Source organism: Pristiophorus japonicus, chromosome 1 (genome assembly GCF_044704955.1).
Source record: "Pristiophorus japonicus isolate sPriJap1 chromosome 1, sPriJap1.hap1, whole genome shotgun sequence".
Classification (NCBI taxonomy): Eukaryota; Metazoa; Chordata; class Chondrichthyes; family Pristiophoridae; genus Pristiophorus; species Pristiophorus japonicus.
In genome coordinates, this window is record NC_091977.1 from 70,170,463 (window position 1) to 70,187,591 (window position 17,129).

Consider the following 17,129-nt stretch of genomic DNA (forward strand, 5'->3'; position numbering starts at 1 on the left):
TGCTTTAGTCAATTACGTCAATTCAATTTTATATACCAAATCTTAGACCTCACAATGTCAGACCAACACCTGTCCAAACTGAGACAAAATACAAGATAGTATGTTCTGCATACAATCCAGCAATGGTTGCTGTTAAATCACTGAGCTATTAGAAGCAAGCAAGTGACTCTTGATAATAACCATTAAGCTATATGCTGATGTAGTTAAAAGTGCAAGGGGTACTACCCTTTAAAAAAAGTTTTTCTCCACTCCAGTGGGACAGAGATACTGGAGAAATTCAGCACTTCGTCTTTTTTTCTGGTGTTCCGGTCGAGTGTGCGGCGGAAGTGACCTCGCAATGGATCTGCTGCCCCAATCAGTTATCAGCGCCGCTGATGCGTCACAATGTCTCTCCCCTTCAGTTAAAGGGGAGGGCCTCTGCGAACTCTGCAGATATTTTAGTTAGGTGCACTGGGCCACCGGGGAGAGTTTCAGCCTGGCCTGGCACCCAAGAGGGAGTGCTAGGCTGTCTGTTGGCGGCCCGGCCGAATCCGGGGGCATAATTGTCAGCCCGACAGGACAGTCGGCCGACAAAAAAAACAACATGGCAGCCGCGGTAATGCACCCTCCCCTTTAAGGGTGGCCGTGCCGCCATTTCACAGAGTGTCGGGGGCACCAGCCAATTTCAGGTAAAGGGCAATTTTGCGAGGGGGTCCCTGCCAGTCGGAAAGGGGTCAGCTCATGTACACTGAGAGGTAGAACAATTTTTAAAATGGCGGCTTTTGCCTGGCGAGTCGGCAGCCATTCTGTGCCGCCCCATGGCTGCCGCTTTACTATGGGAAAGGATATGGCAGTTTCATAGACTCAAATATTTACAACACGGAAGGAGGCCATTTCGGCCAATTGTGTCTGCGCCAGCCGACAGAGCTATCCAGCCCAATCCCACTTTCCAGCCCTTGGTCCCTAGCCCTGTAGGTTACGGCACTTTTAGTGCACATCAAAGTACTTTTTAAAATGTGGTGAGGGTTTCCGCCTCGACCCCCTTTCTGGCAGTGAGTTCCAGACCCCCACCACCTGGGTGAAGAAATTCCTCCTCAAATCGCCTCTAAACCTTCTACCAATTACTTTAAATCTATACCCCCTGGTTGTTGACCCCTCTGCTAAGGGAAATACATTTGTCCTGTCCACTCTATCTAGGCCGCTCATAATTTTATACACCTCAATAAGATCGTCCCTCAGCCTCCTCTGTTCCAAAGAAAACAACCCCAGCCTATCCACTCTTTCCTCATAGCTAAAATAGGGTGGCCCTTTCCTCACCTTACACATGGGTGGTAGAAGTTTGGAACTCTTTTCCGCAAACTCAATAGGAAAGTTTAATATTGCTCTGTGGTCAACCTGCCATTAGACACAATTGAGTGGTGCAGTGGTATCCGTCCTTGGCCAGATTATTCAGGTAATTTTCTTTTACAGTCAAACACCAAATGAGAATGGGTCTAATTTGATAGGTCTTTCACAGCCGAATGGCCAGCTTCTGTGCTGTATGATTCTATGAATGTTGGTTGAGAGCCGGGTTTAATCTTGGCTAATAAGGTAATGTCGTCACTGCTCTCCTTCCCTCAGTGTTGAGCTATCGCTTTTGTTTGTCTGACTGCGTGATAGTGCAGTTTTTGTTGAAGAATCACGGAATATATTCCAATGCAGACTTATAATTACATGAACTTGCAATACTGCAGCTATTTCACAAAGCAAAATAGTGCCCTAGATATCTATCATTGGAACCATTTCTGGGGAAGGTGGCGGGTCATTCACCCGCTACAGAGATGTAGCTCTGTCCTCTATTGATTTTCTGGCCGCAGACATTTGAATATTGGGTACAGGTTCCTCAGCCACCATCAGTTTACTGTGATAGGCCTTGGACCCAAATGAAATGCAGCGATGCAGGAAACCTCTATACTGTCCATGAACATAAGATGATAAGGAATAGGAGCAGGAGTAGGCCATTTGGCCCCTCGAGCCTACTCCGCCATTCAATAAGATCATGGCTGATCTGATCATGGGCTCAGCTCCACTTCCCTGCCCATTCACCATAACCCTTCACTCCCTTATTGGTCAAAAATCTGTCTACCGCCACCTTAAATATATTCAATGACCCAGCCTCCACAGCTCTCTGGGGCAGAGAATTCCACAGCTTCACAACAGAAGAAATTCCTCCTCATCTCAGTTTTAAATGGGCGACTTCTTATTCTGAAACTATGCCCCTTAGTTCTAGATTCCCCCACGAGGGGAAACATCATATTTGCATCTACCTTGTTGAGCCCCCTCAGTATCTAATATGTTTCAATAAGATCATCTCTCATTCTTCTAAACTCCAATAAGTATAGGCCCAACCTGCTCCACCTTTCTTCATAAGACAACCCCTTCATCTGAGGAATCAACTTAATGAACCTTCTCTGAACTGCCTCTAATGCAAGTATATCACTCCTTAAATACGGAGACCAAAACTGTACACAGTACTCTAGGTGTGGCCTCACCAATACCCTGTACAGTTGTAGCAGGACTTCTCTGCATTTATACTCCATCCCCTTTGCAAAAAAAGGCCAACATTCCATTTACTTTCCTGATTACTTGCTGTACCTGCATACTAACCTTGTGTGTTTCATGCACAAGGACCCCCAGGTCCCTTTGTACTGCAGCATTTTGTAATTCCCCCCCACCCCCCCACCATTTAAATAATTTGCTTTTTTATTCTTCCTACCAAAATTGATAACCTCACACTTTCCTACATTATACTCCATCTGCCAAATGTTTGCCCTCTCATTTACCCTGTCTATATCGCTTTGCAGATTTTTTGTAGTCATTAGCAAACTTGGCTACATTACACTCATTCCCTTCATCCAAGTCATTAATATAGATTGTAAATAGTTGAGGCCCCAGCACCGATCCAAGTGGCACCCCACTAGTTACCGTTTGCCAACCTGAAAATGACCCATTTATCCTGACTCTCTGTTTTCTGTTAGTTAGCCAATCCTCTAGCCATGCTAATATATTACCCCCAACCCCGTGAACTTTTATCTTGTGCAGTAACCTTTTATGTGGCATCTTATCGAATGCCTTCTGGAAATCCAAATACACCACATCCACTGGTTCTCCCTTATCCACTCTGTTCATTACATCCTCAAAGAACTCCAGCAAATTTGTCCAACATGATTTCCCTTTCATAAAACCAATTGAACAAATACTTCGGTTCTGTCTTCACGAAGGAAGACACAAATAACCTTCCGATTGTACTAGGGGACAGTAGATCTAGTGAGAAGGAGGAACTGAAGGATATAGTTATTAGGCGGGAAATTGTGTTAGGAAATTGATGGGATTGAAGGCCGATAAATCCCTGGGGCCTGATAGTCTGCAACCCAGAGTACTTAAGGAAGTGGCCCTAGAAATAGTGGATGCATTGGTGATTGTTTTCCAACAGCCTATCGACTCTGGATCAGTCCCTATGGACTGGAGGGTAGCTAATGTAACAGCACTTTTTAAAAAAGGAGGGAGAGAGAAAACGGGTAATTATAGACCCGTTAGCCGGACATCAATAGTGGGGAAAATGTTGGAATCAATCATTAAAAATGAAATAGCAGCGTATTTGGAATGAAATGACAGAATCGGACTAAGTCAGCATGGATTTATGAAAGGGAAATCATGCTTGACGAATCTTCTGGAATTTTTTGAGGGTGTAACTAGCAGAGTAGACAAGGGAGAACCAGTGAATGTGGTGTATTTGGACTTTCAGAAGGCTTTTGGCAAGGTCCCGCACAAGAGGTTGGTGTGCAAAATCAAAGCACATGGTATTGGGGGTAATGTACTGACGTGGATAGAGAACTGGTTGGCAGACAGGAAGCAGAGAGTCGGGATAAATGGGTCCTTTTCAGAATGGCAGGCAGTGACCAGTGGAGTGCCGCAGGGCTCAGTGCTGGGACACCAGCTCTTTACAATATACATTAACGATTTAGAAGGAGGAATTGAGTGTAATATCTCCAAGTTTGTGGATGACACTAAACTGGGTGGCAGTGTGAGCTGTGAGGAGGACGCTAAGAGGCTGCAAGGTGACTTGGACAGATTAGGTGAGTGGGCAAATGCATGGCAGATGCAGTATAATGTGGATAAATGTGAGGTTATCCATTTTGGGGGCAAAAACACGAAGGCAGAATATTATCTGGATGGCGGTAGATTAGGAAAAGGGGAGGTGCAACGAGACCTCAGTGTCATGGTTCATCAGTCACTGAAAGTGGGCATGCAGGTACAGCAGGCGGTGAAGAAGGCAAATGGTATGTTGGCCTTCATAGCTGGAGGATTTGAGTATCGGAGCAGTGAGGTCTTACTGCAGTTGTACAGGGCCTTAGTGAGGCCTTACCTGGAATATTGTGTACAGTTTTGGTCTCCCAATCTGAGGAAGGATGTTCTTGCTATTGAGGGAGTGCAGTGAAGGTTCACCAGACTGATTCCAGGGATGGCTGGACTGTCATATGAGGAGAGACTGGATCAACTGGGCCTTTATTCACTGGAGTTTAGAAGGATGAGAGGGGATCTCATAGAAACGTATAAGATTCTGACGGGACTGGACAGGTTAGATGCGGGATGAATGTTCCCGATGTTGGGGAAGTCCAGAACCAGGGGACATAGTCTTAGGATAAGGGGTAGGCCATTTAGGACTGAGATGAGGAGAAACTTCTTCACTCAGAGAGTTGTTAACCTATGGAATTCCCTGCTGCAGAGAGTTGTTGATGCCAATTCATTGGATATATTCAAGAGGGAGTTAGATATGGCCCTCACGGCTAAGGGGATCAAGGGGTATGGAGAGAAAGCAGGAAAGGGGTACTGAGGGAATGATCAGCCATGATCTTATTTAATAGTGGGTGCAGACTCGAAGGACCGAATGGCCTACTTCTGCACCTATTTTCTATGTTTCTATGTTTCAAACAAAGAATTGTGCACACGCTGCCCCAGAAGGATATATATATATATATATATACACACACATACAAGATAAATTGAGGTGTAAAATGGGGAAATAGATGGATACTTGGGAAGTAAGGATATTAATGGTTATGGAGAAATGGCAGAGAATTGAGATTAAAAACAGAGGGCTGCCATGGATAACAAAATGGTCGAGCAGGCTTGATGGATGAAGTGGTACTTTCCTGTTCCTCAGTGAGAATACAATTCTGTATAACATACAATTCTGCCTTTAAATCCAATCTATAAAAGTCAGCAAAAACCACAGTTTTTTCAGATGCCTGATTAAAGTGCTTTTGAAGGGCATTTGCTTGTTCAAGTACAGAACCAAACTGATTTTAAAATGTAAAGTAACAGTTAGTACATCTCCACATTCTGCTTTGGTACAGCAGCTTAAGTAGAATGAGGGAAAACATTATAAAGGCCTTTGCTTTTGTCAGACACACTTGAACAGAATTGCAGAAGTACTTGTATTGAAAACAAAAAGGCTTGCGAGAATAATTGTGTGTGGGTGCACGCACGCTACCACCAAGAATATGGGCATGTGGGTATTCATTGTGGTGCATTACTTAATTTTTTTTTTAAACGAGAAAGAGATTTACCTGTGTGATTAGTGGTCCTTTTGGGTTTCTCGCCATCTTCGACTTGACATTTGTTTTTGGCCAGTTTGTGAAGAATTGATGCTCTGTGACGGAATTTACCTGGAAAGAAAAGAAAGGAAATAATGTGGTTTTCCCCTCTTAAGTCTGAAAAATCATCGTAGTGCAAGGAATCACAAATTGATTCATTTCTAATAGCACTTGACATTTTGTGCAACTGAATGATCAGTAACACTTTAGTTGAACACCGTAGGAGACATTTTTAACTCTCCCTGATCAACAGGCAAGGAGGAAGGAGCGGGTATCATGATGCGGCTCCATTTCCCTCTCCGTTCCAGCCGATTCTCAATTTTTGGTGATGGGTGCCAGACTCCGACGGGAGCCTTATTAATAAATGCAAGTCGGGGTCCTGTGCGTACATGGGACCCCAATTCCATTTTAATCTGCTCGTGAGTGGGGCCCGCCCGCCAGGTGAAGCCAGCGAGGCCCTCGGAGGCAAATTTAAAAAGATTTCCTCAGCAGAGCTAGGAGGAGCAGTGGGGCTCCACTGGGCCTCGCAAGGAAATTTGGGGCTTCTGCTGTTCTCGGCGCCAGGTTTTCCTCTCCACAATCACCCACCCCCCCCCCCCCCGCCCCGCAAACCCCCATAGCCAGGAGGTCCTCGCTACAACAGCACCTTTCCAAATCTGGACTTGTATCATTACTGATGCCAGCGGGTAGACTCCAGACAGTATGAACTTTGTCACCCACCCCCTGCTGGCCAGCTGTCACTATCCACCCGCAATGTGCAAGCAGCTGACCGACAGCATTCAAATGAGGCCCAGTTAAAATCTGCCAGGCCCCTGGCTCAAACCCTTGAGTAAGAGTGCTGTCCATACCCACCAGCTCCTGCTAGTTAAAAATTAAAAGAACATGTCTTTTTCATAGCATAGGTGCTAGTTTTCAAATCACTTGCAGAATTTTCAGTATGTGCTAATCATTGTGGAATTTACACATACAAATGATAGGTTTGATGATATAAATGATGAAACGACAAATCACTCCAACATCCATTTGCAAAGTTGAAATTTGATCACATGGAAATTCCTACTTTACTTATTTTCACATTTGTTACCTAGAATAGGCCAATGGAAAGCAAGAAGGTAGGATATCGTTAAAAAAAGAAAGTCTTAATTGAATTTTTAAACATTAAACTTGCAATATTTACTATACAAAATGTTAACGGGTTACAGTGATATTGCACTCAGACCAACCCCCAACTCAAAGTACAGCTCCAAAATTTGATAGTTCATGGGTTCAAATTTTGGAAATTTCTCACAGCTGTAATATTTGAGAAACAGCTTTCTGGAGTTGCATTTTTTAATATATGTTTATACAATCTTAAAACACTGAGCTGACTCAGCAGGAGCCCTCAGTTTTTCCATTTTGGTTGTTGATGTGGCAGAGGAAAGAATGATCTGCTACGGAGGTCAATGGACAACTTTCACAAGACTTGCATAGGTTTGAGCTTCTGAGTCTGAAGGCCATGGGTTCAAGCCCCATTCCAAGACTTGCGTGCATTGTATAGGCTAATACTTCAGTGCAGTACTGAAGGAATGCTGCAGAGTCGGAGGTGCCATCTTTTGGACTTGGATGTTATTTTGAACTGTCATTTACCTGCTTAAGTGGATGTAAAAGACCCCGTAGCACTATTTGAAAAGATGGAAGTTCGCCCAATGTCTTGGCCAACATTTATCCTTCAAGGAATACCAACAACAGATTGTCTGGTCATATACCTCAAGTGTCAACTGTGGTTCAGTGAGTAGCACACTTGCTTCTGAGGCAGAAGGTTGTGGGTTCAAGTCCCACTCCTACACAAACTGGAACAATTTAAACATGGGGAGTGATTTTAACCCTACCTGCTTGGCAGAAACCGACTGGCAGGCATTTAAAATAAGTCACCCAGGATATTTTAACTGCTCACCAGCCGGTTTCTCCAGGTAGGGTTAAAATCATTCCTTATGTTTAAATTGATTCGGTTTGTGTCCCACAGGAATATTAAGGGACCTGAGCACAAAAAAAATGTAGGCCGACACTCCAGTGCTGTGCTGAGGGAGTACTGCACTGTCGGAGGTACCATCTTTCAGATGAGCGGTTAAACCCCGTCTGCTTTCTCAAGTGGACGTAAAAGATCCCGTGGCACTATTTTGAAGAGCAGGGGAGTTATCCCCGGTATCCTGGCCAATATTTATCCCTCAATCAACATAACAAAAAAAGATTATCTGGTCATTATCACATTGTTGTTTGAGGGAGCTTGCTTGTGTGCAAATTGGCTGCCGCGTTTCCTACATTACAACAGTGACTACACTCCAAAAATACTTCATTGGCTGTAAAGCACTTTGCGACGTCCGCTGGTCATGAAAGGTGCTATATAACTCCAAGTTTTTCTTTTGATTTCTCATTGCTATATGTGTGACCTCGCTATGCATTTGCCTTCATATCATAGAAACATAGAAAATAGGTGCAGGAGTAGGCCATTCGGCCCTTCGAGCCTGCACCACCATTCAATAAGATCATGGCTGATCATTCCTTCAGTATCCCTTTCCTGCTTTCTCTCCATACTCCTTGATCCCCTTAACCGTAAGGGCCATATCGAACTCCCTCTTGAATATATCCAATGAACTGGCCTCAACAACTCTCTGCAGTAGGGAATTCCACAGGTTAACAACTCTCTGAGTGAAGAAGTTTCTCCTCATCTCAGTCCTAAATGGCCTACCTCTTATCCTAAGAGAATAAATTCCCCCATGGTGGGATTTGAATTCACTTGCCTACAAAATGTAATTCTACTGTTTTTTTTTTTAAAAAGTGCTTTGAAACATCCTGAGGTTGTGAAAGGTGCTATAAAAACACATTATTTATTAAGAAACACAAATGGATATCCCTTAACATTCCTGTGGAACACAAACCGAAACAATTTAAACATAAGGAATGATTTTAACCCTACCTGTGTGGTAGAAATCAGCTGGTGGGCAGTTAAAATACCCTGGGTGACTTATTTTAAATGCCTGCCAGTCGGTTTCTGCCAAGCAGGTAGGGTTAAAATCACTCCCCATTTTAAATTGTTCCAGTTTGTGTAGCACTAACCATGATCACATTGGGGGAGAAATTCAACACCATTGCACCTGATCGTAAAATGACGTGGCGATGACAAATGTAGCAGTGCGATGACCCGCACCTTATCCGCATGAAAGTCTCAGCCTCTGATAAATTTATCGGGGCCTTTTTAAAAAAAACTTAAATGAGCTGAAGTGAGTGCAGGGCTCATGTCAATATTGACAAGGGGCCTGTACCCATTTCAGGACCGGTTTGATAAATTCATTAAGACTAGTTGGAGCATGCACCATGCATGGACAGCGCTGGAAGTGTTGCTGTCAGTTATGCACCTGAAATTTTTTTTACGCCATTAAGTGTTTAAATATTAGAATGAAATTAGCTGTGGGAAACTATCAGTGAATTTCAAAACTACTTCATTCTCCATGACTTTGCTATTCTGCTCTTTAATACATTTTCTTTTGTCCTGGTTTATCTACTATGCTTTCTTTATTCTTCTAACACTATTCTTTGAAAATGAACTAATATTTCTTTCCCATAGGCCAGTAGCAAGTATTGGTATTCACAATGCAGTACCATCCTTTTTGTCATTATATCCCAGTTCAATTTAGCTGCAACCATCTATTTCTCTGCCAATTGCTAATTAAAACCAGCAGCACTGGAAGCAATTATATATTGCAGTGAGTAACACATTTTGCTCTCTTTGCCACTGTGCACTGATTTAATTGTTGATTTCACTGGCAAGAATCTATGGAAAAGCTTGGCAAGTGGTGAACAAATATTATAAAAATTGACTTGTCCCAAATTGCCACAAATTTCTAACTACAGTATTAGCAACACTGAATATTGTTCAGTATTGAAGTCGTGAGTATAGTTGCATATGTTAGCTTTTGTAGGCAATGCATCCAATTCTACATTCTTATACATGTTCATAAAATATATACTTTCTTATTTTTCTGTTACATATAACAAGTGTGATATGAAAAAAAATCCCATAAACATATCACAACCAATTATTACGTTGTCACAAGCCAGCTGCCAATGAGCAATAGCTTTCCCATTACTCATTTAAAAATTAAATAACATTTCTATTTTGATAACAAATAATAGGCTGAAGCCCAATTTGTGCTAGAGTCCCTAACCACTCCCCTATCCTCATTCCTCACCTATTAATGGTACCGGATTTGCTTCCTGACCACATTTTTGTGTCCCTGCCTGAAGTCCCATTTCTACCATTTGTTCAACTTGCTTTCCAAAAGGAGGGGATATATTTTATATCTGATTGGTCAGAATTACTGTTCATCAAGAAGGAGTCAAAATGTAAATACAGGAGAAAACAAATAATATAATTAATAGTTAGAAACACTTATCTTATTCAGATCACATTGTAACAATTAAAGCACATAGGTTGCTTTGGTCAAACTATGAAATAATCACCAGCATGGTGGAAGATTGCTGTGGGAGATTAATTGTTTTTTGACAAATTGCCATTAATTTGTTACCTGGTACCTTAACTCACCTGACATGAATATGATAAATAATAATGTTTATAAAGTATTTGGAACACTTCCAAATACTTTATAAACATTATTATTTATCATTGCAAGTCAGTAGCAATGCAGTGTTTATTCTGGTTCCCCTCTCACTGATGCTCTGAGTGTTGGCATCTGCTGCGACTTTATTCAGAGTGAGTACAAAGGACAATTTACTTCCTTTTTCTTGCTGCTTTGAGATGGGAGATATCTTCTAGAACATCAATACCAAGACTTCTACCATTGATCACTTTGAAACACATTTTCCAACAGTATGTTTAGAGGCTATACCAACAACTGTTCATATCGCATATCTGTATTTAGCTAGTCACTTTTAGCCAAATATTGGACAGCCTACAAAGATTGCTAACTGCCTGTGAAGCACTTGTACAACTAAACCTGGCGAAAATAAATCACTAACAGAAGTTTGTAGAAAACACTTGAAAGAATTAAAGAGAGAACTGCAATTGCTGCTATACTATATCAACTGAAATCTGGTGGAAAAACATAGGTTTTGAAAAGTGGAGGAAGCTAAAAGCTGAAAGTAACTTGACAAAGGTCATTTATTCACACTTTGCAATGGGTAATTTCTGGATCAGTCTGCCACCAATAAAAGGGAGTAGTGAATTGTTGAAAGATTTAAATAAAAATCTGAAATCGATTGATTTTGATTCACCCAACAGTAAAAGCTGGCAAAAGGTGTTCAATGAAATCTAAAAAAAAATCATTAAGCTCTCATTCGAGCCACAACCTGTATACTGCCTTCTGGATCTTTCCGTAGTGGTCCCTTAGGACTTGAAGATTATTCAACTCCTGGATTTTTTCTTAACCATAGTCAAATGGTGCATCTTACTAAAGTGACAGCACCTTGACCACATTGACAAAGTGGTCTGCTATGGGAAATAGCCCAGTCTTTAAAAAAATGCACTAGTTGACTGTGAATCAGGAGAAATTCACTTATATCTGGATCCCATTTTTGATCCAATGCCAATGACTGACACGTAAACACCACCACACATAGCCCAATGACCACAGGGGAGAGATGCGCTAACCTACTCTCTCCGGGAAATTCATCCCTTCCTAGATTTCTCTTGTCCTTCATTTGACATAACACAATTCCTCCTCCTTCACTTCTGACTCCATCCTCTAGGTGGGTTGGAACTGGCAGCATCAGAACTCTGACAGTGCCTCAGCAGCCAGCAGCATTGGTGGCCATCATGTCAGGCCTCGGTGGGAATGGATGCTGGAGGCATTGCCATATGTAGAAGTTGGGAAGGGTCTGAATCTCCCAGTTGCTGGCTTTCTACAGATGTCTGGTAGAGGCAGAAAAGCTGGAGCATACAAACTCAACAGTCCTCTGTGAACCACCAGCTGGCTTCAAGGTGGTCTGGCCAAGCCTGTACTGAAGCCCTCCCCTCCCCATTGGAAGGGTATTGGGAATGCAAGCACTAACCTCTGAACAACTGTGCTGGCAGAAGCAGAAGCGCTTCCAAGGTGGAATGAGATGGATGGCTCTCAGTGGGTCATGCTCTAAAGTCACTTTCTACTCCTTGCAACATGGATGTCCCCACGTCAGAATCTGCCGTAGCAATCCACAACTCTAAGTTCCAACTACAAAGCAGAGTCCTGCTGCTGGGAGTGCAAATTGTGAGCCTGTTGTGCCCCGACAGAGAACCAGCAGCAGTGTTTGTCAGTTTCATTCACTGCCAGCAGATAAGTTATTTCTTCCGACAGGTTTTTCAGAGCAGAAAAAAAAATCAAGAGGTGCACCTCAGGCTATTTGAAATTGGGAAATGGGGCAAATCAACCCACATGCCAAGGATTAGACATCTCTGCCTAAGGGGATGTGCTTGCATATATAAAATATAGAAAGACTAAATCATAACATACTGATCAAGCACACTCAGTCCTCTCTAACAATGCATAGTGAGTTTTCTCATTTCTAATTCACATTTCCAGCTAAGCGAGTTACCACCTTTACACATGGAAGTGCACTGCTGGTTATTATTTTTATTTTTCCAAAATAATTCTTTACCTTATTTGCGAGGAAAAGTAGCAAGGCAGATAAAATCAGGATGAGAGAAAGAATGCTCAGGGAGGAGTGGTGACTGAGAAACAGGGTGTAAAATGGTGCATCCCAGATATAGAATGGTTACAGCACAGGAGGAGGCAATCCAGATGATATACAAGGATGCACAATGGAGGAGCTTTCCCCATAATGGCAGAGAAAGAGGATGTTTGATATCGTTTCCATGGCATCCAGAGGGTAGTTAGGTGTCAAAGGTGAAAGGTGATAAATGAAAGAAAATGGACAGCAGGATGACAAGGTCTGAGTTAGAGCTGATGTGGAAGGGTTGAATGGTAAGGAATCTGCAGACAGTTAGAAAAAAATAAGAATTATTAAAGTGAAAGAAGAATACTCATATTAGATTCTGAGAGATTTATCTGTAGGGAGAGGCAATAGGCCACATAATCTTGAATACTGAACACAGTACTGAATACAGTATCTGAAAAAGGGAAATAACGACTTTCCTGAAGACACTTCGTGATCCAATTCATATGATGAGAAAGGAAATGAGAATGAGCTTTAAAGCTAACAAATCCAACTGTTACCATTATCTTGTCATGAGCTTGGATCAGGGCCCCTAGCCTTGGGTGTAGTTTCTATAACAAGGTACAGGTTGGACACCTCTGGTACAGGACTCTCTGGTCCGGAAACATCCGTGGTTCAGCATTAGTTGGGCCTGAGGGAGAGGAGGTTTTATTAAAAAGAGGACCATACTAGCGTGTTAATTAATAAATGTGGCTGGGAGATTTTACACGGAGAGAACGAGGCCCGAGTTTCACAGCCTGTGAGTTTGAAATGCAATGTGAGTTTTGCAGTCTGAAGTTATCTGTGCCATCTCAGTGATTGTTGCAATGTGCTATCTGTGCAATCAGAGTGTGCAAGGCGCTGGCCGCGGGTTGTGCCGTGGGTCTGTAACTTTAAACGGTGTTTCTGAAAGTGGGCTCGGTTACTGCTGCGGTGTGCGTGTGGCGATTGGCTGTCAGTCAGTGAGTGCGTGCGTGGGTGCCACACACACACACACACACACACACACACACACAGCGGCCTGAGTGCTGTCGACGGGTAGGGGTAAGCCTAGGCTAGGCGTGACCTCCCCTGGTCCAACCTGTAATATGCATGACAGTAACTTAGGCTGTGTTTTTGTTTTATTTCAGTCAGTCTAACACGCTATTCAAAATTCTAAAAAGAGAAAGGAGGTCATGGATTTCCTAAAAAAAATTAGATAAGATATAGTCCAGAGGCCAAGTGGTCTCCCTTCACATGCTTAACAACAGTAATCATGGATTTCTTGGGATAGATTTGAGAAAACAAGAAAGCAAAGATGGACAAAATGAAACACGAGATATTTTTAGTTTAATTTTTACCATTCTTTTGGTGGCATGACTTTTGATATTCTCAAATTTTCATGGTAAGTTAGACAATCTCTTGTTTTATAACGGTCGGAGTGTTATACCATATAATGGACAATGCAATATTCTACCAAGCTGGAGAGGTGTCCCTTTAAGACTACAAAAGCTAATTGTTGTTCGGTAAATACAGCGGGTAAATACAGGCTCAGTTCAATTGTTTTCTTTTCATAAACTTTGCAGAGTGAAAAATGCTTGCCAGTTTCAGGTTGCAGCTCAAAAGCTCTCAGAAATCCAAGATGGTTTTGCATCTGTAATGAAATGTGACATCTGCAGTGGGACATCTGTGTGCACTACCTGCACCCTTTTTGATACATTACTAGTGATCTCCCATTAAATTACACATAGTCATGATCAATTTGACTTTGTATATTCAAGCAGGGGTAGCAAATGAGTGAATCAATTTTTGGGAGCAAAGCTGAAGATTTTAAACCTTTCTCAACATACTCATTGGATCTTCAGATCTTGGAGCCTTCGGATTGCTGTTTTCCAGCAGAAGCTTCCCGAGCGACTAGCAACAGCAATGTCACATGGCTGCCTAATGTCTCTGCATTGCTGCATTTCCCAAAGTATCCAAGGCAAGCTGCCAGGAATGCAGCAGAAGACCTGAGCTCCTTTCCCCTAATCTGGTTTCTGGCACAAGGCCCCAGTACGGTGGTGGCCATATTAACTGGATGGGGACAGAATAACATCATTCTAATTTATATCAATGCTAACTACATACCCAAACACAGACTAAATAAGTGTGAGCCTAAATGAATGAACAAATTAAACCTATATAAAAAGAAAAAAATAACCTCTATAAATCTTGCAGGGAAAAAGAGGATTGGGATGAATACAGGATCATGCAGAAACAAATTGTAAGTGATCAGAGATCTAGAAAATTAGCAATGCTGCAGAAGCAAGATAGAACAGTAAAAAAAATATTTATTAAATTAGCAAGAGGACCATCAAAGAAGAGGTGGGAATATTAAAAGTTTCTAGCAAGATAGTAAATGTTCTGAATGATTATTTCTTCAAAGTATTCTCAAGGAACAACGTGTCCTTCCCCAAAAAATAAAGAGTACCAATTCAATAGGGAATTCAGAATAATTCTTTACCCAAAGAGTAGTGAGAATGTGGAACTCGCTATCACAGGGAGTGGTTGAAGCGAATAGTACAGATGCATTTAAAGGGAGGCTAGACAAGCATATGAGGGAGAAGGGAATAGAGATTTATGCTGATAGATTTAGATGAGGAAAGACAGGAAGAGGCTTGAGTGGAGCATAAATGCCAGCGTGGACTGGTTGGGCCGAATGGGCTGTTTCGGTGCCATATATCTTTTGTAATCCTATTTAAATTTTAAGACTACAATGTAAAATGAGATGGATGTCCTAACAAAGCTCAAAGGACCTAAACTAAATAAATACTCCTGGGTTACCCCACAGTGTTGATAGAAACTAGGAAGGAGATTTGTAAAGCGATAACTCTCATGATGAGAGACTCAATTGATTGAAAGCAGACTAATGTAGTGCCCATAGTCAAAACAACAGAACAGACTCTGGCAACTACTGACCCATTAGTCTTACTTTAATTCAATTTAAAATAATGGACTTGATTATAGGGAGTAAACTGGAGGATTATCTGTGCAATACCTAATAAACAGCAGTCAACATGGCTTTAGACAGCGAAGATCCTACTTAAGCGACCTCCTTGATTTCTTCACAGAAATGGTATACCAACCTAATGGCAAGAAACCCTATTCTGCTGTGCACTTAGACCTCAAAAAGGCTTTTGATAAAGTCCCACACAAAAGGGTACTAGTTAAACTTAAAGCTGTGGGATTCTGGATAACATTTGGAACTGGCTGAAGGTTAGAAAACAATATACTAGTTAGAGGAGTTATATTAGGATGGGGAAGTACTGAGTGGGTTGCGACCACTACGGATTCTAATTTGCATCAATAACTTGAATTCAGAAACTCAATGCAAATTGATCAAATTTGCAGATGTTACCAAATGAGGAGGGGCAGTGGAATCAAAGGCTAGAAATTACAGAATGAGTTAAACAAAATATAAGTGGGTCGAACCATAGCAGATGAAATGTAATGCAAACACATATAAAGCATTGCACGGAGTTAAAGCATACTGAAATAGGCAAGGATGGAGTTGAGAGAGATCTTGGAGTCTTAGTAGACTCAATGATCAATACGTCCAATGAACGCAGAGCAGCAATCAACAAAGCCAATAGAATTTCCAACTCCATAATCAAAACAATAAGTCAAAGTTGTGATCAAACTGTACAGTGTTCTGGTCAGACTGCACCTCGAGTACTGTGTCCAGTTCTGGTGGCTGAGAAACAAGTGAAACATTCAAGCACTGAAGGCAATGCAGCGAATACCCACAATGTTAATCCTTGGTGTCAGGGGTCTGAGTTATGAGGAATGACTGGAGAAATTTTGAAGGGAAGTGGGGTAGAAATACCCCACATGCTAAAATATGGATTTTAGCAAAGCTTTTGATAAGGTCCCACATTGCAGTCACGAAAGTAATAGCCCATGGAATCCAGGACAAATGGCAGTTGGATCCAAAATTGGCTCAGAGGCAGGAAGCAAAGGGTAATGGTCGATGGGTGTTTTTGTGTCTGGAAGGCTGTATCCAGTGGGGTTCCGCAGGGCTCAGTGCTGGGTCCCTTGCTTTTTGTGGTATATATCAATGACTTGGACTTGAATGTTGGGGGTATGATCAAGAAGTTTGCAGATGATACAAAAATAGGCTGTGTGGTTGATATTGAAGAAGAAAGCTGCGGACTGCAGGAAGATATCAATGAACTGGTCAGGTGGGCAGAACAGTGGCAAATGGAATTCAATCTGGATAAGTGTGAGGTAATGCAATTGGGGAGGTCTAACAAGGCAAGGGAATACACAATAAATGGCCCAACACTGAAAGGTGTAGAGGAACAAAGGGACCTTTGAGTGCAGGTCCACAGATCCCTGAAGGTAGCAGGCCAGGTAGATAAGGTGGTTAAGGCGACATATGGAATACTTGCCTTTATTAGTCGAGGCATGGAATACAAGAGCAAGGATGTTATGCTTGAACTGAAAGAAACACTGGTTAGGCCACAGCTGGAGTACTGTGTGCAGTTCTGGTCAGCACATTACAGGAAATATGTGATTGCACTGGAAAGGGTGCAGAGGCAATTTACAAGAACGTTGCATGGACTGGAGAATTTTAGCTATGAGGAAAGATTGGAGATGCTGGGTCTGTTTTGTTTGGAACAGAGGAGGCTGAGGGGACACCTGACTGAGTTGTCGAAAATTATGAGGGGCCTGGGTCGAGTGGGTAAGAAGGACCTGTTTCCCTTGGCAGAGGGGTCAACAACTAGAGGGCATAGATTTAAAGTAGTTGGGGGGAGGTATAGAGGAGATACGAGGGGAAATTTCCTTACCTAGAGGGTGGTGGGGGTCTGG

General features: G+C 42.2%; 1 protein-coding gene across 3 annotated transcripts in view; it reads right to left on the reverse strand.

Moving 5' to 3' along the window:
- Positions 1-17,129, reverse strand: part of slc24a2 (solute carrier family 24 member 2) — a 299,828-nt gene that overhangs the window by 55,904 nt on the left and 226,795 nt on the right. For all 3 annotated transcript variants that reach the window (XM_070856791.1, XM_070856790.1, XM_070856809.1), the window contains one exon: positions 5,589-5,687. In XM_070856791.1, coding sequence (XP_070712892.1) covers positions 5,589-5,687 — 99 coding nt within the window. The remainder of the gene's footprint in view (positions 1-5,588; positions 5,688-17,129) is intronic.